Below are 22,351 nucleotides of genomic sequence, written 5' to 3' on the forward strand. Positions count from 1 at the left end.
CGAGACAGGGTTTCTCTGTAGCTTTTTTTTGGTTCCTGTCCTGGAACTAGCTCTTTAGACCAGGCTGGCCTCGAACTCACAGAGATCCACCTGCCTCTGCCTCCCGAGTGCTGGGATTAAAGGCGTGCGCCACCAGCGCCCAGCCCTGTCTCAACTATCTTGTTCTTTGCCCTCACACTTTTTCTGTAGAAAACACAGAGGGAGGACGTCTCTGCCTCGGAGTTGTGTGTCTTTTTAGGCACTATCCTCCGGCCAGTGAAATCGCGGTGTGAATCCATTCCGGGTTTTGCAGCTCACCGCGTGCGGTTCCCAGACAGTTATCCAGTTCCGCGTTTTCCTCCGAGCCCACCGCGCTCGGCGCGGAGGCGGTAAAGCGCACGCGCGCTGGCAGCCGGCTCGGGCGAGCGCGCGGCCGACGAGTGCGGGTGAGACGCGGGTCTGGCTCGGCGCGGGTGGCGGGCCGTGGGGTTCGAGGCGGCGGGCGACGGCCTGGGCGAGGCCCTCGGGGCTCCGCGGGCATGCGGGGGGCGGGCGCCGGGGCTGGAGCCACGGACCGGGCGCGGGAGGCCGAGACGGCGCTGGCGCGGCCGAGGCGCGGGGCCGACGTGGGCCCCGGGAGGCGGGGCCGGGCGGCTCCTCCTCGTCGTCACGAACTCGGGTTGACCTTGGCCCAGTCGCCCTGGCCGCCGAGCCGCCGTCGCCGTGCCGCCCGGGTGGGCCGTTTGGAGGTTTTGCGGCTCTGTGGCTGGAAGCTCTCGGAGGAGCGGGCAGTTTTGCTGGGCGCCTGGCTGAGGGAGGGCGAAGGAAGGAAGAAAGGCCCGAGGGCCCTTCCCGGCACGGGGTGAGGGCGGGCTCTCGTGTTTACCTTTTCAAAACTCTGGGTGTAACCAGAGGTCGGTGCAAAACTTTGGAACGTGACCCTAGGAGACGCCTCTTGATCTCAGCCCAAAGCGTGTGAAGCCTGGAGCCCTTGGCAGCCATCAGCGTCCTGAACGCCCATGGTGCCTGGCTTGTTCCAGGGGCGCCCGAGCCCACAGGCCCTGCCCAAATCCTCTTTAGGGGGATGGAAAGTAGGGACTCCCTAGCTTTTGGACAATTCATGCTTGTGATTTCCTCTTGTTTGCCAAAAACCACCTAGGAAGAAAATTGCACAGCAGATTTAGGTCTTTCTTTTTTTTAACTTTTTTTTTTTTAAATCAGGAACTATGTAGCTTTGATTGTCATCGAATTCCCTGTATAAACAAGGCTGTCCTCGAACTCACGGAGATTCCTCTCAGTTGAGGGATTAAAGGCGTGTGCCACTGTACCTTGCAAACAAAGCCCAGGTCTTTGTGAACTGTGGAGTCTTGTCACGGATTTTGTATGGCACTGTACCTCTTTGGTAGTGGTGTGGGAACTCTTACCTCAGTGAGCAGAATTGTGCATGATCGATGATAAGAATGATAGGCACAAAAGCCTATTTATATGATAGTGTAAATTGGGAGAAATTGACAATACTGAATTGACAAACCACGTTTCACTGCAGGTCACTAGCATGCAGATACTCACCCGCTGACTTGACTGCCTGACCATTGACATGGCCCACCGGGGTGGGGAAAGGGACTTCCAGACTTCAGCTCGGCGGATGGGTACCTCTCTGCTGTTCCAGCTTTCAGTGCATGAGCGGGAACTGGACCTCGTTTTTTTGGATCATAGCTATGCTAAACCATGGAGTGCCCACCCAGATGCCAGTAGTGCCCGACCCACCCGCATGCTCTTTGTAACTCCCCGTCGGCAGCAGGAGAATACTATGTGAGTTTGAGAATACCATGTGAGTTTGGGTTTCCTTCTTAAGGGCTACTTGTGCCTGATCTTGGCAGTGATCATGTGGTGGGGATTACAGAGGTGTACTTGGGAGTGATTGGGGGAGGGGAGTGACTGGAGATCTTGGATGAGCAGCATAAGCATATCAGGGCAAGTGTGGACATCTTCAGACATTTCCAGATGTGAGTTAGAAAAGCACGATGTGCAAACGGACACACAGCCTGCTCCACTTAGGAGAGTGTCGTAGAGCTTGTGTGGAAGGAGGAAACTGAAGAATTTCCTTGTCACTTTACTGCAGCATTTGATTTACTTCACAGTGGCCACAATCTATTCTTCGCTTTCCCTGGCTTTAGTGCACAGATTCACAGATTCGGAGGAAGCTCCCAAAACATTGCTTTCATTCTTACCTCCTTACAGAAAGCCACCTGTGGGTTAATCTAAACCCTCCTAAATCTTATTATATTTCCAGCCACCCTACGTTAGAGGGTAAGAAAATTTCAAAAATTTACTATCTGATAAGTGATTTGGTTACATTTGACCTAACTAATTAATTATTTTAAATGTTCTGATCTCACTCATATTAGGATTTGTAGAAATGTTCTAGTCTGATCATTAAAAAAATTTGAATAAGAGATTTTGTGTTTGTTTTTTGTTTTGTTTAATCTTTCCTCAAACACAAGGTTTGTTGTTTTTGTGGGAGTAGTAGGTTCTCTATACAGACACACACATACACACCCCTACACAACTACCTTGAGTCTTTATGAGTTAGAGTGAGTTAGAGGGATCATATGTGTTTTTAAGCAAGTGTAGAATGTTGGATGTCTTTGTTGGTTTGTTGGAGTTTTGAAGTTTGTTTTGTTTACACACACACACACACACACACACATACCACTCCCCTCTCCAGACAGTAGTATAATTTAAGATGATTTTGAACTCTTGACCTTCCTGCATCTCTCAGGTGCTAGGATAATAGGTATATGCCACCTTGATTAGTTTGTGTGTTTCCTTTTGGAACAGGGTCTTACTCTGTTCCCCAGGCCAACCTGGAACTTGCAGTGTGGCTAAGGGTGGCAGCAAACTCTTGATTTTCTTGTTGCTGCCTGTAATCCCAGCCTCTGGCCTCCAGTTTTGGACACCCCACCCCCCAGTTGCCTTGGTCTGAACACTTCAAGGGAGCCTGCCAGGCCTTGACCCCTCCCCAGGAAAGGTCAAGACCAGTCCCACAGGCTATTTAAACTGCTCCCCAGAAAATAGTCACTTGGTTTTCCCTCTTCCTCTCTGGTGATGGTTGTGTAGGTGGCTTCCCCCCCTCAATCTGGCCACCCTAGAACGCAGGTGTCCAATTAAACCTGGATATCTTTTAATTTGATCTGATTCAGTCTGATTGGGATTAATTGCATAGGTGGAAAGCTTGTTGTTTTTTTTTTCTTTTTTTCTTTTATTTTTGGATTTTCGAGACAGGGTTTCTCCATAGCTTTTGGTTCCTGTCCTGGAACTAGCTCTTGTAGACCAGGCTGGCCTTGAACTCAGAGATCCCCCTGCCTCTGCCTCCCAAGTGCTGGGGGATGAAAGTGTGCCACCACTGCCCGGCTCAAAGAGCTTGTTTTAAGAAATATTCCTAACGCTGCCTCTCAAGTATTAGGATTGCAGTTTTAGGTGTGGATTAGAAGAGTAGGTTTGTTTGAGGCATGGTCTCTCTATGTAGCCCTTGCTATCCTGGAACTCTCTATGTAGACCAGGCTGGTGTCTCCCATATAGCATTAAAGACCTGTACCACTACCCAGCTCAGAAGACAGGATTTTATTTCCTAATGATAGTAACATTTTGTTGACTTCTAGTTTTATCAAGGTCCATGAGCCATGACTTAGAGGAACATTCTAGCATAATCCTAATGCCTCTGGCTTGAGACATAACTGAAAATCTTTATTTAAAATTTGATTTTTTTTTACTGTGTTAAAAAAATCTTGCTTACATTAAAACTCATGTGTTTGTATCTCGTGGCATTTTCTTAAAATGAAGCTCAGTGATTGAGTAACTGACTTTATTGGAAGATTTATTTTATTTTTAGTTGTGTTTATGAGTGTGGGTATGTATGTACATTGAGTGACATTGTCCTCAGAGGTCAGAGACATCAGATCCATGGAGCTCTAGTTACAGGTAGTTGTGAGCCATCTCATGTCGGTGCTGGGAATCAAACCTGAGTTCTCTGAAAGAGCAGCAAGCACTTTAAACTGCTGAGCCATTTCTCTGGACCTGAGGAACAGAACCCCTCCTACACAAGTCAGATTTTCTGTAGCCTTGGCTATCGTGGAACTTGCTCTGAAGACGAGGCAGGCCCCAAACTCAGAGATCCATCTGCCTCTGCCTCCTGAGTGCTGGTATTAAATAAAGGCATGCATACACTGTATGAGGAATAAATTTTTAATCCTAATCCTATTTTGCCTTAATAGGTTTAAGTAGCCCTCTGTGGCCTATAGCTTCTGCATTTGAACAATATGCCTAGATAGCCAATTATTTGCTTGTGGATGTATCTATCTATCTGTCTGTCTCTGTCTATATATATATATTGGTTGTTGTTGTTAGCTGCATTTTAAAAAGACTTTGGATCCAGTGTGGTAGTTCATGCCTATAGTCCTAGCATTTGGTGAGGCTGAGGCAAGAGAAGTGTCAGGAGGTTAAGGCTAGGAGCTGGAGAGAGATGAGTCAGCAGTTAAGATCACATACTACTCTTACAGAGCATCCATGTCAGATGTCTCTGGCCTCTGTGGTCATGAGCTCATGTGCACATAACCACTTGCATACATACACAAAAATTGTTTTAAAAATCTTAAATGAAACAACAACCAGTTCAATGCTAGCCTAGACAACATAGTCAATTTCAGGCCAATGTGAAACTGCTTCAAAAGAAAAGACCAAAGCCACTAAAAGTATAATGACCTGGCATTTCCCAAGCCATACCAGGGAGAGAGCGAGAGAGCAAGATGATAGTGTGGGAAAGATGACTTTGGATCAGAATTTTCTTATGGATCATTTAAAGCTAATTATGTTCAATAGACATTTTTTATTTGGCAACAAGATGATTGCTAAGCACTTATGTTTGTGAAGTGTGTGTGGCTTGGTCCTATTTCCTCACCTGTTTACAGTGAATCAGACGTTCCAATAGATGTGGAGACAGTCACGTCAACTCCTGTTCCACTGTATGACAATCAGAAGGCGCGAAGTGTGATGAACGAGTGTGAGCGGCATGTTATCTTCGCCAGGACAGATGCAGATGCTCCTCCTCCACCAGAAGACTGGGAAGAACATGTCAACAGGTAGGCCATTCCTTGATCAAATTGGTCACTTTGGGTTAGTACCTGTGATTCTTGGATATCATCTTCATTGAAAATTTTGCTGGGGTTTATTTTATTTGTAGCTGTGTAAATGGAGATGTTCTTTTTATTCTGCATTGTTTCTCAGCTCACTGCTTTGAACCACTTGGCAGGAGGAGTTGCATCTCAGTTACCTTCCTCACTGTTCCTAACTATCACATTGACTGATGTACATAGTGACAGATGTCTGTAGTTGCAGCATCTTGGAAGGCCTAGGCAGGAGGAGGACTTGCACTTAAGAATTCAAGATATGTCTGGACAACATAGTGTGAAACCTTTATTTTTATAAGAGGTAGGAGGTTGGAGATAGAGCACAGTGGTAAAGCATTTTCTGGCATGTGTGAGACCCACACCACAAAACTATATGATGTGCTTGACCTAAAAAACTAAATTTATATTTGTAAGATCTGCATTTATATGATCTGCAGTTAGGCTAATAAATGTTTGGAGTCATGTGTAAAGCTAATTATGCCTGAATTGCTTTAAAGTACAATTTTTGAGGTTGGGGATATAACTCCATGACAGAATTTAATTTAAAAAAAGGTGAGAGGGACTAGAGAGATGGTTCAGAGGTCAAGAGATGTACTGCTCTTCAGAGGACCATATCTTAGGCAGCTCACACCTACCTGTAATTCCGCTTCCAAGGGGAATGCCTCTGTTCTAGTTGGGCACCTGAATGCACATGTACATATCTACAAATGTGCACACACACAGTTAAAATATGACTTTTAAAACATATGGGAACAAATGTATGAAAGAATTAAAGGACTTTTAAAAACCAGTTAATTCCTTATTACAGTCATTTTTTTAAAAGATTGATTTTATATTCATATATATTTGTCTATGAGTATATGCCAGTGTATACCATGTTTGATGGGTGTCCTTGAAGGCCAGAAGAGATTGTTGGATCCTCTGGAGCTGCAGGCACTTGTGGATTGTCTGATATGGATGCTGGGAACTGAACTCTAGTCCTCTGTAAGAGCAGCAAGTGCTTACAATTGTTGAGCCCCCTTTATTGATTTTTGAGACAAGCGTCTCTGGTCTGATGTAGACTCCCTATGTAACTAGTGTTGACTTGATCCTTGTGCCTCTACCTTCTGTATGCTGGGATTATAGGTGTGTCACCCCCATGTGTTGCCTTTATTTACTTTTATAAATGGTTTTATTGTGTCTGGCCCACACACATGGTCACTAGTTTCTTAATTTATAAGGAAAGATAAAACTGCAAAGCAGAAGAGACACTGGAGTGCCTGGCTAGAGTGTCCAGTCCCAGTTGAAAAGTCTGAGAAGGCATTCTGTTCCCTGGGGTGGGTACGTGGAGAATCTTTACAGGATGGGCACACCAAGTAACTAGGGTGCCCTTTCACCTGCTGGGTGCTACAGCATACACTTGAGAGATTCTTATCTTTGGCTTGTCTTTCTCTAGTCTCAAAGTGAACCTCCATCTTCTATTAGGATGACCACTGCACACTGATAGGGTTTTGTTATTCTGAAATAAACTGTGACTGTGTTTTGGTGTCTGGTAAGATTTGGGTGGTGTTTTAATATCAACAGGCTTTAAGCTATCTCTTTGGTTAGGTCACTTTTGCAGATAGCTGATTTCATTATTTGTTAGTACTTACTAGCTCAAGAGGTCATCATTTTTCTGTAGCTTGTTTGGAAGTTTGCAGTTGCTTCTGTTGTGATTATAATCATCATATTGCCTTCTTTCTCTTGATTGTTAAACTGCTGCTTCCTTTCCTGTATAAGCCATGTAAAATTACAGTTTTCCACTCTGAGACCTCCATGGACAGCTCTATAGGACAACTCCCTACAATCTAGACTTTTATCTTCAGGGAGACGACTGATTGGCTTGTATCTGTAGAGTCAGAAACTTCCATTCTTTGTTAGGGCTCTTTTCCCTGACCCTTGAATTATTCAGTAGAAACTTCCTACAGATCAATTTGTGTGTAGGAAACAAAATCTACTACCATCATCTAATCCTAGTTTTATCTAATGATGGCTGGTATTTGATGAAATGGTTTCAATCTCTGTTTGATTTAATTGTCTAGATCAGGCAGGGGTTGTTAAACTGATCCATGTGCCAAATTTGGTCCATTGCTTGGTTTTGTATGCCTTAAGAGTAGTTTTTGTTTTTAAGTATTTGGAGAAAAAGATATTATTTCATGACACATAAAATTTTAATTTCAGTGTCTATGATTAACAATTAATTGGAATGCAGCTATGCCTATAATGATATTGCCCATGGCTGCTTTTTCACCAAAACAAAGAGTTTTGTGGTTATGTCAGGGACCATATGATCTATAATCCCTCATGTGTTTACATTCTGATTTCCTATCCAAGAAGTTAGCTGACTGGGTCTGGGTCATGTTCTTGTGTTTGTGTGTCACAGTCATATACCTTGGAGGATTGTTGAAAATTCTATTTGGTGGCCAGTAATATAGTCCTGAAGATGTTGGGCCAGCTATCCCCCATCTGTTCATTCATCAGATAGAAAGTTGCATTAGATGCATTTGCTCAGGTGAGTTTTAAAACATTTAAGTTTTGTTGTTGGTTGTTTTTGTTTTTTGTTTTTTAAATCTAGTACTGGAAAGTAGGCTGTCTATCTTAGAAATTAGAACTTTAGATATTCAACCAAAAATCTTCCCATTCTCCTTTTCTGAACTTTATGTAATTATGTACTATGATATGTATGTATATATCAAGTCAAATATTTGATATTTCAAGTCCTAAACTGTTAGATTGTTTCCCTCCTTCCTTACCACTTGCCCATTTTCTTTTTCTTTTATTCTTCCCTTTCTTAGTTATGTGATTTAATTGAGCTTTTCTGATGTTTTTTGTCTTGCTCTGTTTAACTTTTCACTTAAAAAAATTTCTTTAGGCTGGGCATGGTGGTGCACACATAGAGTTCCAGTGCTTAGGAGGCAGAGGCAGGTGGATCTCTGAGTTTGAAGCCATCCTGGTGAGCATAGTGAGTTCCAGAACAGCCAGGGCTATGTAGAGAGACCGTGTCTCATAAAACAAATAATGAATAAATGAATGAGTGAATAAATAAACAAATTAATAAATAAGAGGATCTTTTTTGTTTGTTTGTTTTAAATTCTTTTCAATGGGGCCAATGAGGTAGAATTTGCCAAAACATAAACGTGGTGCAAGTTGACCTGAGTTCAATTACCAGAACTCATGTAAGATAAGAAAAGAATTGCTCTCCAAAGTTCTGACCATATAAGTGCCATGGCATGTGCCTCCCTCCTAAATACATCACACCTAGTCCCATGCACATACACAATTAAAAAAAAATCTGGGGTTGGAGAGATGGCTCAGTGGTGAAGAGCATTTGCTGTTCTTGCAAAGGGCCAGAGTTCTGTTTCCAGCACTCAGGTCATGGCTTATAACCATTGTAACTCTGGTTTCAGGTGATTCAGTGCCCTTTTTCTGACCTCCATGTCCTTTAGACATTTTTGCGTTGAATCAGTCTCCCTTGGAACAAAATCAGGGAATTAATAATTACCTTTGAAAATACTGGGCTTGTCTGGCTTTGTGGCATATGTCTATAATTCCAGCCTTTTGGAAACAGAGATAGGAGAGTCTAAATGATGACAGCATGGGTTACATAGTGAGACCTTGTCTCTTTAAAAAAGAAAAAAAAAGGGAAAGAAGAGTCAGATTTTCTAGGACCAGCGTGCTATTTTGCTTGCTTTAGCTTAGATAAGCCTGACATCAGCATATCATTCAGGTTGGTCAGACTGAAGAAAACAAAAGACTATCTGATCTCATCTATGGAGCAAAGAAAATGCATTTCTTGCACTCATGAAAATTAAATAGATTTAGGCCCAAAGGGAGGGCAGTTGACTCACCACAGTTCCCATCAGCTCCTTGACTGTTTAGGCTTGTATTTAAAATTTGGTCTCCTGTTTTTGAATTTTTACTTAATTATATCTTTAGCATGCTCTTTATCTTAATCTTTGGTTAGATCTTTTCCCTCTGCCCATTTAATTTTTCAGCCTCCCACGGAGCTGACAGAATACGTAGAACATGTTTCAATTTGGTTCACTTTGTTGTATGTGTAGCAACAGTCACAAGAATTTTTTTCCTGAGACTTTAGATTCTGTGTGGCTTTCAAGTTTAATTTCATGTGTTGTATGGTAGTCATTTCTAAATATATTTTTACTTTGTTGTTCAGATCATACTTCTTCCTCATATCATTTTGGATTTCATAGTGGAAATAGAGTAATAACTAAGGGCTAAGAGATATGGCTCAGTGGGTAAGATAGGGCTTTTGTGTAAGCGTCAGGGCCTGAGTTTGGGTCTTCAGCACCTACATAAAAAAAGCTGGGTATGGCAATATACATCTGTGATCCCAGTGTTTGAGAGGAAGGAGATGGGGGTCCTTGGAACTTGCTGGACAGCCATTTAGTCAATCATTGAGTACCAGGGTCTGTGAGAGACCCTGTTTCAAACAATATGGAGAAAGATAAAGAGGACACCTAATAAATTCAACCTCTGGCTTCCACATGTACACACATTGACACCCCATCCATATTATACACTACACACACAATAATCTTAGTGCTTACAGATAGAATTCAACTAATGATTAAAAAACAAGAAGTAAATTAAAATGGAAATATATCTGTCTCCAGAAAGCCTTTTCTATTCTGTTTGTGGACATTGTTTCCTCCCATGGCCACATGCAAGTCTCAAGACCACCTGAGAATCACTGTACATGGAGAGATGCTACTAGGGTAAATATACTGTACATTTCAGTGATCTGAAGGGAAAGGAAAACATGAACTATTGTGCTTGACTTTTACATTCTAACAAAGGGAACCAAACACAGAATGGCTGGAATGTGAGGTAGTGATATTATTGGAAAATGGAGCTAGAGAATCCCATGGTGGTATAAAAGGTTCAAAGAGGCCTAAGTAGAAGGTGATATTTAACAGTGATCTCGCAGGAGAGGAAAGAGGACATTACTGTTAGAAGAATGAAAGGGCTCCAGATACAGGGCTATGCATGATACACGTGAATGTAAGGGAATGGATAATATTGATCAGGGACAGAAAAGCACACTAAACTAAACCTGAGTGACAATCATTGGGTGATGAAATTAGGAAGGTACTGGGATCCACATGGTTCATTGCAAGAACTTTAACTTTTTTTTCCATTTTATTTGTTGTGTGTGTGTTTTGCATGTGTGTATACATGTATTCGAGTGTACATGCAGATTATAAAGCTGTTATCACTTGTGTTTCTACAGATAGAGGCTAGAGGTTGATGTCTGGTATCTTCCTCTGGTTTCTTTCTTTCTTTTTTTTTTTTTTTTTGGCTTCCTCTGGTTTCTACCTTAGTTTTTGATATAGACTCTCTCAGTGAAGAGATTGCTGATTGGTTAGACTGACTAGCCAGCATGTCCCTGGGATCCTTCTGTCTCACCCCACTCCTGAACCCAGCATTAGAGGTAGAGACATATGTCACCATGCCCAACTTTTACATGGGTGTTTGGGGATACAAATTGACGTCCTTGTCCTCATGTTTGCATAGCAATCACTTTCCCCTAGAGCCATCTCATTAGCACCTGGTCATTGGGGTTTTTTTATTGTTGTTGTTTTTGTTTGTTTTGTTTTTTCGAGACAGGGTTCCTTTGTAACTCTGAAGCCTGTCTTGCAACTAGCTTTTGTAGACCAGGCTGACATCAAATTTACAGAGATCCGCCTATCTCTGCCTCTTGAGTGCTGGGATTAAAGGCGTGCGCCACCACCATCTGACTGGGTTTATAAATTTGTTTTTTGGAGTTATTTGTGCTGATTTGTTTGTTTGTTCGAGACAGGGTTTCTCTGTGTAACTGTCTGAGCTACCCTGGTACTTGCTCTATAGACCAGGCTGGCCTTGAACTCACAAAAATCATTGTCTCTGCCTCCCTAGTGCTGGCATTAAAGCTGTGCACCACCACCACCGTGCTAAGTATATTGGGAGTTTCTTGATGGCAGAGAGAGTGAATAAAGTTTAAATGTCTTCTATTGCCGTTCTCCTCCTGTCTTTAAGATTATTAGTCATAGTTCGGATATCAGAATTACTGAGATTGGGAGTGATGTTAATAAGCTCTATACTGCTACGTTGGGAGTGAAGTGTGGGGCTAAGATCAATAGGATATGCTGGGCAGTGATACGGCGCACTTCTTTAATCTCAGCACTCAGGAGGCAGAGGCAAGCGGATCTCTCTGAGTTCTGGGCCAGCCTGGTCTACATAGTGAGTTCCAGGACAGTCAAGGGTATACAGAGAAACCCTGATTTGAAACACCAAAAGTAAACAAATAAAAGGAGAACAATAGGATAGACTTGTGATTGCAGAGTTTACAGCTGAGTTTAGAAGGGCACAGAGGGCTGTGAAAAAATAGGGAAGGCGAACATTTATATGTTATTGTCATGTACTAGGTTAATGTTAACGTCATTTTGCTAGTTTTGTAACAAAAAATGTAAACTGGGATACAATATTGAGGCATTGAAGAATTGTGATAATAGTTCTTTTGCATTTTTGCTTTTCAAACTGATTTAAAAAGAGCTCTTGCCTTACTCTCATGTTTCTTGTATAGTACATTAAGATGCTTACTAAAGCCGGGTGGTGGTGGTGCATGCCTTTAATTCCAGCACTCAGGAGGCAGAAGCAGGCAGATCTGAGTTCGAGACCAGTCTGGTCTACAAGAACTAGTTCCAGGACAGGCTCCAAACCCTGTCTTGAAAAACCGAAAAAAGAAAAAAAAGAAAGATGCTTGTTGACATTGTGGCATATGTTGTAATCCCAACATTCTGGAGGCCGAGGAAGGAGGAATTTGGAGTTTGAGTTCAGTTTGGTGTGAGACCCTATCTGGAAAATAAATAATCAATAGAATTTAACGGTGTACTGGTGCCGTGTCTTTGGTTACTAATATGATTATTTTAGCCACCAGATCGATAATTAGCTTTGCAAACACTCAAAGACTCCAGACTGGTCCTGACTTGTAGTGTATGGTGAGCCAATTCGTTGGCAGAATTGGGACCAAAATTTTATGATCAGTGCAGTATGCTTCCATAATGGGAACAAAAATGTGATAGTATCTCTTTGTATGGTGGACATATATGGGAAATGTCCTTAAGGTTACACTTTAATTCCTCAGAGTCTCTGTTACAGGACTGGCTGGACAGTGGCTCAGAGCAAGCTATTCAACAAGATCCTCAAAGCCCTGCAGTCTGACCGACTCGCACGCTTGGCCAACGAAGGGGTAAGACATCAGAAATCTGTCTATAATTAAACTCTTAGTTCAGGCCTCACTGATTGACTGTGTTCTGTTCTGTCATGTGTCATCCCCCCAACCTCTTTTCATGAACATCTTTTAGGCTTGCAATGAGCCTGTGCTGCGTCGTGTTGCTGTGGACAAGTGTGCAAGGAGGGTGCGACAGGCTCTGGCAAGTGTAAGCTGGGACACCAAGCTGATCCAGTGGCTACATACCACCCTCGTGGAGACCTTGAGTCTGCCCATGCTGGCTGCTTACTTGGACGCTTTGCAGACACTGAAAGGGAAGGTGAGGCTTTTGTTACTTTTTCCTAGCAGTAGTTTGTATTTGCTGTGGGTTCAGGGTTTAGATTTGGACAAGGCCATTGTGACCAGGTCAGCATGGTTGAGTCTAACAATTTGAATGTTAAAATAAGAAAAAGGTATCATTTTAGGTTTATGTTTGCTATAAATTTCTTCAGTCTTCCATCTTTTGGATGAGGTGTGGCATCTGAAAACCAGAATACATATTTAACCTCTATAGCCTTGCAGTTTGTGCTTTGAGTCATTGGTGAATTGAATTGTGGTGGAGGAGATGAGGGTTTTACCAAGGAGGACTGTCAATAAGGAGGCTGTGAGAAGCAGATCTGTGGTGCTCAGAGGGCCAGGAAATTACATAGCAAGGAACTTTCTGACACTAAGTCTCTTCTCATCAAGTGATGAACCATTGACTGGGTGTAGTGGTACATGCCTTTAATCCCAGTATGTAGAAGCAGAGGCAGGTGGCTCACCATCACTTGATGGTGATGTAGCCTGGTCTACACTGCAAGTTCATTTCTGTAGGGATTGAGGTAGAGATCTTGACACGAGAGCCAGCATATGAGAAGCCCACAGTAACTACTGAGGATTATTTAAGTGGTCCTCATAGGGGCTTGAGGAGTATGTGTGTGCTTTGCTCCAGCACAGGGTGGCCTTAGGCAGCGGTACTTAGTTCAGTTCTTCACTTTCTTTTTCTTTTACATGGTGGTACTGGGATGGAGTCCAGGCCCTTGCATTTGCCCAGTCATTAGTTCTCTGAGTCATGTCTTCAAAACTTCTGGTTTTATTGGTTCTTAATTGGATTTTTTTGTGAAGTTGCAGAAGGCTGAAGAAAACTGACTTTGTGCCAAAGTGAAAACAAAACTCAGGACTAGATACAATAGATACATGTGTGGTAGGATATTTGACCTAATCTTTTTCATCCAGCTAATACTTATCTTGTATTTATAATGTATCAGGCATGGGAATGAGCAAAAAGAAATATATTTGGTGAGTAGTGTGCTTTAGAAACGAGTGTTGGTAGTGCCTGGGGCAATAGTAGCTCTGCCACACTTGCTGTGACCAGAATTTAGATGCAATACCCCTTGCTTGAAAAGGTTGCGCTGGGTGGTGGTGGCACACGCCTTTAATCCTAGCATTCGAGAGACATAGGCGGTGAATCTCTGCGTTCGAGGCCAGCGTGGTCTACAGAGCTAGTTCCAGGACTGGCTCCATAGCTACTGAGAAACCCTGTCTCAAAAAAACAAAAGAAGAAGAAATGAAGACAAGTTTGCACTACTTCTGGTTTAAGATACTAGTGGGGCATGCCTTGTGTAAATGAACTGAGAGGTATTTTGAGCATGACAGATGCCTATTGTGGACTCAAGTGTAAACAGTGGGTGCCAGTGCTACCTGGACATACTGCTGGCATCTGGAATGGTTTAAGTGGAATGGCATGAGTCTGTCTATTACACCACCAGTCAGTGAGCACATTGAATATAAGGTACTGTATACCCTCCATGGTGATCCAGATTTAAAGCTATTAATGAATATGGGATTATTTTGCTTTAAAATACTTGTTAGGTGTTAGACAGCAACTGACTCTTAGCCTAGCTATTTTCACCTTTAATTTCATTATGAAGAGAGCAGAGAAGGGACAGCAAACTCAGGGTCTTAATTGTGTTGAGACAGAATGAATGTAGGACTGGAAGAGCTGGGGAATCCTGATCTTATAGCTCCTAAGGGAAAGTCAGTTACAGATGACTTATTTCATGTTGACAGTGAGCCTCAGACTTTTCAGCTTCATAGGTAAACTCTGCTGCCTGAGAAAGCTTTGTAGTGTTCACAGTGCTGTGGCTCATGCTCAGTGAGAATGGCCAGTTTGGGGTGGTGATCCTGGGGCGGTTAAAGCAGTTTGGCTTTAACCCTTGTCACTGTGGTCTCCTACTTCTGTGCTGGAATCTGTTATTTAAGTCCACTTGGGTCTGGAATAAACACCACACATCCTTGCCTTTTGTCTCACTGGGTAACCTGTCTGGCCTAGAACTTGCTATGTAGACCAGACAGTCTTTGAACTTGCTTTAATCCTCTTCTTTCTGCTTCCCAAATTCTGGGATTACAGGAATGGGCTACCATGCCCAGCTGTGCTGGAGTGCTGATGTTGAGTTGCCTAACCTAAGCCGGTTTCACTATATGTGTTGTTGCTTCAGATATGAATTTCCTGTTGACCTGCCCTGCTCTGTTGGATGGCTGAAATAGGGCTTCTTTTCCTCCCATGGCAGTTAGCAGTGCCCCCCCATTGGTTTGTCATTCTCACCCTTTGAGGTTAAATCCCTCTGCAGGATTAGCTTGGTGCTCTGTAAGAGCAGCTACTGTATAAACATTAACTTCTATGAGTTAACTGAGGCAGTCTAGAGATTATAATTTTCTGAAGCCAGCATTTTTTTTTTTTTTGAGACAGGGTTTCTCTGTGGTCTTGGAGCCTGTCCTGAAACTAGCTCTTGTAGACCAGGCTGGTCTCGAACTCACAGAGATCCGCCTGCCTCTGCCTCCCGAGTGCTGGGATTAAAGGCGTGCGCCACCACCGCCCGGCGAGATTATAATTTTCAAAATCTCATGTGGAGCCGGGCGATGGTGGCGCACGCCTTTAATCCCAGCACTCGGGAGGCAGAGGCAGGCGAATCTCTGTGAGTTCGAGACCAGCCTGGTCTACAAGAGCTAGTTCCAGGACAGGCTCCAAAGCCACAGAGAAACCCTGTCTCGAAAAACCAAAAAAAAAAAAAAAAAAAAAAAAAAATCTCATGTGGAGATCCTTTTAGTATCTCTTCTTCCTATGTTGTTTATTTACTTGTGTTTTTGAGGCAGGATTTCCCTTTGCTGGCCTTGAATTGGATAGCCTCCTGCCTCAGTTTCCTGAGTGTTGGGCCCAGATTTCAAATCTATTAGACTACTTATGTGAAGCATATTTATATGGAGGACAGATGAAGGATTTCAAGTAACATACCACAATGCATTATCTGTTTTATTTTAATTATTTTGTGTGTTATGGATCAAACCAGGGCCTTACAAATCCTAGGTAAGAGTTACTCCCAGCTTCTAACCAGTCTGTCTGTCTACATGTCTCTCTCTCCTTCTCTTCCTCTTCTCTCCCTCCTTTCTCCCTCCCTCCTTCCCACTCCTGAGTTAGGAATAGCTCATCTTAGCCTGCTGCCTTTGGAGTTTTATGCCTACCTCAAACCATATTCTCTAGTTTCTGGAAACCCTTTTAAAATACCTATGAATCTACCTTTAACACTTAAAAATCTTTCTTTCTTTGAGATTGTTTTGACTTCTTTGTGGGTATTGTGGGATTCATGAAGATATTTCTTTGCAATATAAACATCAGCATGTCTAAAACCTATGTTTATATATTGGTGAGGTCACATTTTTGGGGGATAGTTAAAAACAGGATATGATATAAATCACAATATGCATAATACAGTAGGATATATTTTGGGGAAACAATAACAGGTTTCATTATACTTGTCTCAACTTGAAGGCTATATCCAGAAAATAGCGTGGATGTTTGTTTGTTTTTTTGAGACAGGGTCTAATGTATCCCAGGCTGTCCCCTTTGTAGCTGAGGTTGACATTGAATTTTTGATCCTCTTCCAAGTGCTGGGATCACATAGGAATATGTCACCCTGACTTCTGTGTGTATTCTGATAAGAAAAGTACCCAAAGTACAGTCATCTGGGAAAGGGATGGTGGAATAAACTTCAGTCCATTGATACAGCTCACCAAATTGCCTTCCAGAGGATCATCTCTGCTTTCCTTTCACAGTGGGAGTGTACTTTGGCTGTGTACAGATTTGATATGCATAAGAGCTAAGAAGTGGGTTACTGCCCTGCTGCTTGCTGTAGGGAAGGTTTCTCACGTCACACTGGAAATATCTTTGCCTATCCTTCTTTGTAGATCCCAACTTTGATTGACCGCATGCTTGTGTCATCCAACACAAAGACTGGGGCTGCAGGAGCAGAGGCCTTGTCGCTCCTCCTCAAGAGGCCATGGGACCCTGCTGTTGGTGTGCTTTCTCACAACAAACCAGTAAGTTGGTTGTTCAGCCTTTACTGCCACATAAAATGTTCAGGCTGACCCTTAGAAGCTTGGCAGGGAAGATAAGTGACTTAACTTTCTTAGTAATAGCTTGGGTTCATTTCTTTTTTTTTGATTTTTCGAGACAGGGTTTCTCTGTAGCTTTTTTTTTTTTTTTTTTTTTTTTGGTTCCTGTCCTGGAACTAGCTCTTGTAGACCAGGCTGGCCTCGAACTCACAGAGATCCGCCTGTCTCTGCCTTCCGAGTGCTGGGATTAAAGGTGTGCACCACCACCACCCAGCCGGTTCATTTCTTTTTAAAGTGGGTGTTTACACATGAGTACAGGTGCTCATGAAGGCCAGAAGAGGGAACTGAGTTACAAGCACTTGACATGGGTGCTAGGAACTAAACTCTGCTTCCCTGGAAGAGCAGTATATTCTCTTAACTGCTGAGCCGTCCCTCCACCCATAAGCAAAGGATTGGTGGTTGGTGTAAGAACTGTTAGGATGCAACTGTTGAGAGTTTATAGGTGAATACCTCTCACTCAGTGGTTCTTGGATGGGATTCTTTCTCCTCAGAGCAAACTCCCTGGTTCTCCTTTGATTCTCATCGCCTCCTCTGGTCCCTCCAGCTCTGTGTTCCCTGCCTCACGCCGCCACCGCTTCTGGCAGTCGCAACTTTCCTGCTTAGGCAAGGTAATTTTAAGGGCAAGAGGAATTCTGGGTAGAAATGTGGTCTTGGAGGATTAAAGAGAAGGGTGTGTGGGATGGGGTCAAGTTTGTTGTTGGCATTTAATTGTCAACTGTTTAAGAGACTTGGGATAATAAGTTAAGCAGAATTGAGGTTTGGAACCTGGCCCTGCGGCATGGATGCTCTTTGTTCCCTTTCAGGTCATCCCTGTAGCTACCCATCTGCTAAACAGTGGTGGTGGGGTAGGAGTTCTGCAGTGCCTCGAACACATGATTGGGGCAGTGAGGAGCAAAGTGCTGGAGGTGAGAGTGCCCAGGTTTACTTCATGGAGGTGCACCCGGTAGTGTGGGGTTGTCTGCTCATGCACAGTCTCCTATTCACTGTCGTCTTTCTCTTGTCACAAAGATCCACAGCCATTTTCCACACAAGCCCATCATCTTGATCGGTTGGAATACAGGAGCTTTGGTGGCCTGTCATGTAAGTAATTTCTGTTGTATTTGGAGGTCACTGAAAATGTAAAGGTGGTCATGGAAACAGTGCTACTGTTACTACTTTAAATTCTTCTTTCTTTGTCTTTGTGCTAGATACTTTGTGTGGGAAACTGCATTTATATTGTGGAAGACAAACTAAATGTTAATTATGGGGAACTGGAGAGATGGCTCAGTGGTTAAGAGCAGTGACTGCTCTTGGCGAGTACCCAGGTTCAATTCCCAGCACCCAAATGACAGCTCACAGTTGTTTATAACTCCTGTTCCAGGGCATCCGATGCCCTCATATAGACATTTAGGTAGGCAAAACACCAATGTACATAAAGTAAAAATAAATTAATTATTTAAAAAATAAATGTTATTATAGAAATGTTACTATAGGAAGAATAGAGTAATAGATAAATTCCTTGATCTCCTCACGTAGCTTTACCAGTGATCACCTCAACCAGGCTTATAATCTTAGCACTAGGTAGGCTGAGGTATGAAGATTGCTATGAATTTGGGACTAACTTGGGCTATATGTAGTGAGTTCTGGGCTAGCCCAAACTTCTGAGGAGAAGAGAAAACAAAACAGTATTTAAAAGTTCCAAATATGACCAGGCAGTGGTGGTGCACTCCTTTAATCCCAGCACTTGGGAGTCAGAGGTAAGTGGGTCTTTTGAGTTCGAGGCCAGCCTGATCTACAGAACAAGTTCTATAACAGCCAGGGGTACACAAAGAAACCCTGTCTCAAAAAAAAACAAATTTCCAACTACTGTATTTTTTATATATGTTTGAACAAGTAAAAAGATTCCTTTTCTCCAGACTTAAACATCATATTGTGCTCTCTCTTTAACATTTCAAATGGGGACAAATTTGAATTTGATGTTATATTCATGTTTGGTTCCTTTATAAATATTAAGGAACATTTTTCCCCCACATGTTATCAGCTTGTGTAAGTGTCCTTGACTTTGGAAAGCTCCACTTCTTCCAACCAGCATAGTCAAAGTAGTGAGAGCGAGCACCCACTATACTCTGCACAACCTGGGACAGAAGTCTCAGTAGCCACTTACCTTGAGAAGTCTCTGCTGTATGGGAGCTATCCCTTAAAACCACTGATAAGAGATTTCTCTGCTTAAGGGATAGGGTTGGCGTTTGTGGTTTTTCTATATTTTGGGGTGTTCTCTGTTATGGGGATAAAACCCAGAGCCTTGCACATGAGAGGTAAGTGTGCTACTCTGAGCTTGCAACATTTTGTTCTTTTTATTATATTTTCTCAATAAGAAAGTCAGTAAGGAGGTTTCTAGTCTAGGTTGCTGGTGGATCTGAAGTGTGACAGCTGTCATCAGGCTCAGGTGTATGTGGAGGTCCTGTCAGGACTCCAGTTCTCTAGGAGGTGACTGCCTGTGTTCTGTACACTTAATCATGTCATGGCTGACAAAACTGAAGTCTAAGACAAGCAAGAAAAGCTGGGACTGACTGGTGACTCTCGACTAGCCAGTCCCACCTGCATTCTGGGGCGGCTGAGGTGCAATTAATTCATTTGCCCTAAAGATGAATGGTGCTCTTACTTACAGGTATCTGTGATGGAGTACGTCACTGCAGTTGTCTGCCTTGGGTTTCCTCTGCTTACTGTGGATGGCCCCCGAGGGGTAAGAGCAAGGTCAAAGTGGTTGGTCTTTGGCGGTGGGAATGGAGGACAGCAGGAATGAGGGACGTCCAGGGTAGGTTGAGGCTGAGGCCTCCTACAGGTTCACAACTGACTTTTCTGAATAGCTTCAAGGTCAGTGCTTCCTGAGTACCAATTCTAAATCTAAACTGCTACCTGCCTCTTTTAGGATGTAGATGATCCCCTCTTGGACATGAAGACTCCAGTCCTCTTTGTCATTGGTCAGAATTCTCTGCAGTGCCACCCTGAAGCCATGGAGGACTTCCGGGAAAAGATTAGAGCAGAAAATAGCTTGGTGGTGGTCGGGGGAGCTGATGATAATCTCAGGTGGGTGCATTCCTCTAGAACCGAGAGGGAACGTGTTAGGATGTTGAAAAAAAGCTTGTCCAAGGTGGCGGTGCAATGACAGACCAGTGTGACTGAAATAATAAAAGTTGAATCCGGGCTGGAGAGATGGCTCAGAGGTTAAGAGCATTGCCTGCTCTTCCAAAGGTTCTGAGTTCAATTCCCAGCAACCACGTGGTGGCTCACAACCATCTGTAATGAGGTCTGGTGCCCTCTTCCGGCCTGCAGGCATACACACAGACAGACTATCGTATACATAATAAATATTTTTTTTAAAAAATAAATAAATAAGTTGAATCCTATCATCCCAATCACCACCTGTAATGAGGTCTGGTGCCCTCTTCCGGCCTGCAGGCATACACACAGACAGACTATCGTATACATAATAAATATTTTTTTAAAAAAATAAATAAATAAGTTGAATCCTATCATCCCAATCAATACATGTTCAGAAGGTTGAGGCAGAAGGATTCAGTCTGAGGCCAGGCCCTTGAACCAACTGTCTCAAAAACTTAAAAGACTTAAAGCTGCAAAAATAGTATAAGAAATCTGAAATCTCATCTGTCTTTCACCTAAAGTTTCTTGTATAACCAAAATATAATTCTCAAAATGAGGAAACTAATGTCTATTTGATAGCATTGTCTGGTCTAAACAACAAACTTAGATTTCATCATTGTCTCCCTAATGTCTGTCTGGTTTTTGACATAAGCTGTACTCATATTTACCATGTATTGAGGATGACCTTAAACACAACCCTTCTGCCCTTAACTACTAAATCTCCGTGTTCAGTCTTTAGTGATTTTTTTTTTCTGTGACCTTGACACTATTAAAGACACTGACCAGTTATAGGTAGTTTTACCTTTGATTGTGCAGTTGAGATAGCTGCTGTGGGGTTCTCCACTCTGAAATTACTGTTTTTCCCTTTGTAATTAGGAGTCATCTTGTGGGGAGAAGATACTTTGAGATTCTTTGTCATCAAACTTTTCCTGGCGTAGGCATTTAAATTTTTTTTCTTACTGAGGATCAGTGTGAACATAGATTTACTTGTCTTAATCCTGACTGGATACATTTTGGAGTATAAATAGAACCAAATTTTGGGAGAATTTTAGTTCTGACTGTCCTGGAACTAACTCATTCTCTGTCTCTCTCTCTCTCTCTGTCTCTCTCTGTCTCTGTCTCTCTCTGTCTCTGTCTCTCTCTCTGTCTCTCTCTCTCTCTCTCTCTCTCTCTCTCTCTCTCTCTCTCTGTGTGTCTGTAGATCAGGCTGGTCTTGAACTCACAGAGATCCACCTGACTGCTTCCCAAGTGGTAGGATTAAAGGCATGCTGCACCATGCTCAGTTTCAGATACTTGTTTTTAAACTCACAGAGATCTGCCTGCCTCGGCATCCTGAGTGCTGGTTAGGCTACCACACCTGGTTTTAAAAAATGTTGGCAGGGTGGTGGTGGCACACACTTTTAATCCCAGCACGTGGGAGACAGAGGCAGGCGGATCTCTATGAGTTTGAGACCAGCCTGGTCTACAAGAGCTAGTTCCAGGACAGGCTCCAAAGCCACAGAGAAACCCTGTCTCGAAAAAAAATCAAAAAAAAATTTTTTTTAATTTTTAAGTTATATTTTTATCAATGATTGGTGTGTGTGTGAGTGTTCACATGCCACAGCACTTTTATGAAGGTCAGAGGATAACTTGGAGTTAGTTCTCCTTAAACTATGTGGGTCCTGAGCAACTCAGGTTGGAGGATCAACATGAACATGGGTATTATTTATATTAAGCTTTATTTAATTTGTTTTGGAGGCTTACTAATAACTCTCCATTGTATAACTTAAGGGGCTTGGTTTTCTCTTTGCCAGGAGCCTCAGCCAGAAACCAGGTTTTTGTTATTTTGAGAAAGGGTCTTAGTTGTAGTTAAAGAATTTTTTACAACTCTCCCTCCTCTTTCTGTATGTGTGTTTGAGAGTGGTGGGGAGAAAGATGTGTGAATGGAGGTAGGTATACATGGACCAGGATGGTGGGAACATGGCATGTGTGTGGAGGTCAGAGGACAGCTTCCAGGTCAGTTCTCTCCTTTCACTCTGGGTGGCAGAATTTGAACTTAGTCATTAGGCTTTCTCTGGGAGTGCTTTTACCCAGTCAGTCACCTCACTGGCCTCACTGTTTCTCTTTTTTGCCTCTTAAGAATAAGCAAAGCAAAGAAGAAATCAGAAGGGTTGACTCAAAGCATGGTGGACAGATGTATTCAGGTAAACAGTTTTCTCTTGTTTTGTATTTGGGCCTTCTGTCTCTTGCCTTAGGTTTACTCTTAATGGCAGCAGCCTCACTTTGGACTATGAAGGATATCAAGTAGGTTCTATGATATACCTAAATCACAATCAAAGGGAAAGAGGAA

The 22,351-nt window shown here is 42.8% G+C and overlaps 1 protein-coding gene across 16 annotated transcripts in view; it reads left to right on the forward strand.

Moving 5' to 3' along the window:
• Window positions 1-352: 352 nt before the first annotated feature.
• Window positions 353-22,351, forward strand: part of Kansl3 (KAT8 regulatory NSL complex subunit 3) — a 35,156-nt gene continuing 13,157 nt past the window's right edge. For 2 of the 16 annotated variants that reach the window (XM_075980468.1, XM_075980472.1), the window contains exons 1-13: window positions 376-425; window positions 1,526-1,810; window positions 4,947-5,117; window positions 7,567-7,695; window positions 12,342-12,432; window positions 12,548-12,733; window positions 16,675-16,806; window positions 17,373-17,489; window positions 17,685-17,786; window positions 17,890-17,961; window positions 19,529-19,603; window positions 19,790-19,947; window positions 22,142-22,205. In XM_075980468.1, the coding sequence (XP_075836583.1) occupies window positions 7,682-7,695; window positions 12,342-12,432; window positions 12,548-12,733; window positions 16,675-16,806; window positions 17,373-17,489; window positions 17,685-17,786; window positions 17,890-17,961; window positions 19,529-19,603; window positions 19,790-19,947; window positions 22,142-22,205 (1,011 nt within the window). In that variant the 5' untranslated portion in view covers window positions 376-425; window positions 1,526-1,810; window positions 4,947-5,117; window positions 7,567-7,681. Of the gene's footprint in view, window positions 426-617; window positions 842-1,525; window positions 1,811-4,908; window positions 5,118-7,566; window positions 7,696-12,341; window positions 12,433-12,547; window positions 12,734-16,674; window positions 16,807-17,372; window positions 17,490-17,684; window positions 17,787-17,889; window positions 17,962-19,528; window positions 19,604-19,789; window positions 19,948-22,141; window positions 22,206-22,351 lie in introns of those variants that run through there. The other 14 variants (XM_075980459.1, XM_075980471.1, XM_075980456.1 and 11 more) reach the window with 12 other exon arrangements.

Source organism: Microtus pennsylvanicus, chromosome 7 (assembly GCF_037038515.1).
Source record: "Microtus pennsylvanicus isolate mMicPen1 chromosome 7, mMicPen1.hap1, whole genome shotgun sequence".
NCBI lineage: Eukaryota > Metazoa > Chordata > Mammalia > Rodentia > Cricetidae > Microtus > Microtus pennsylvanicus.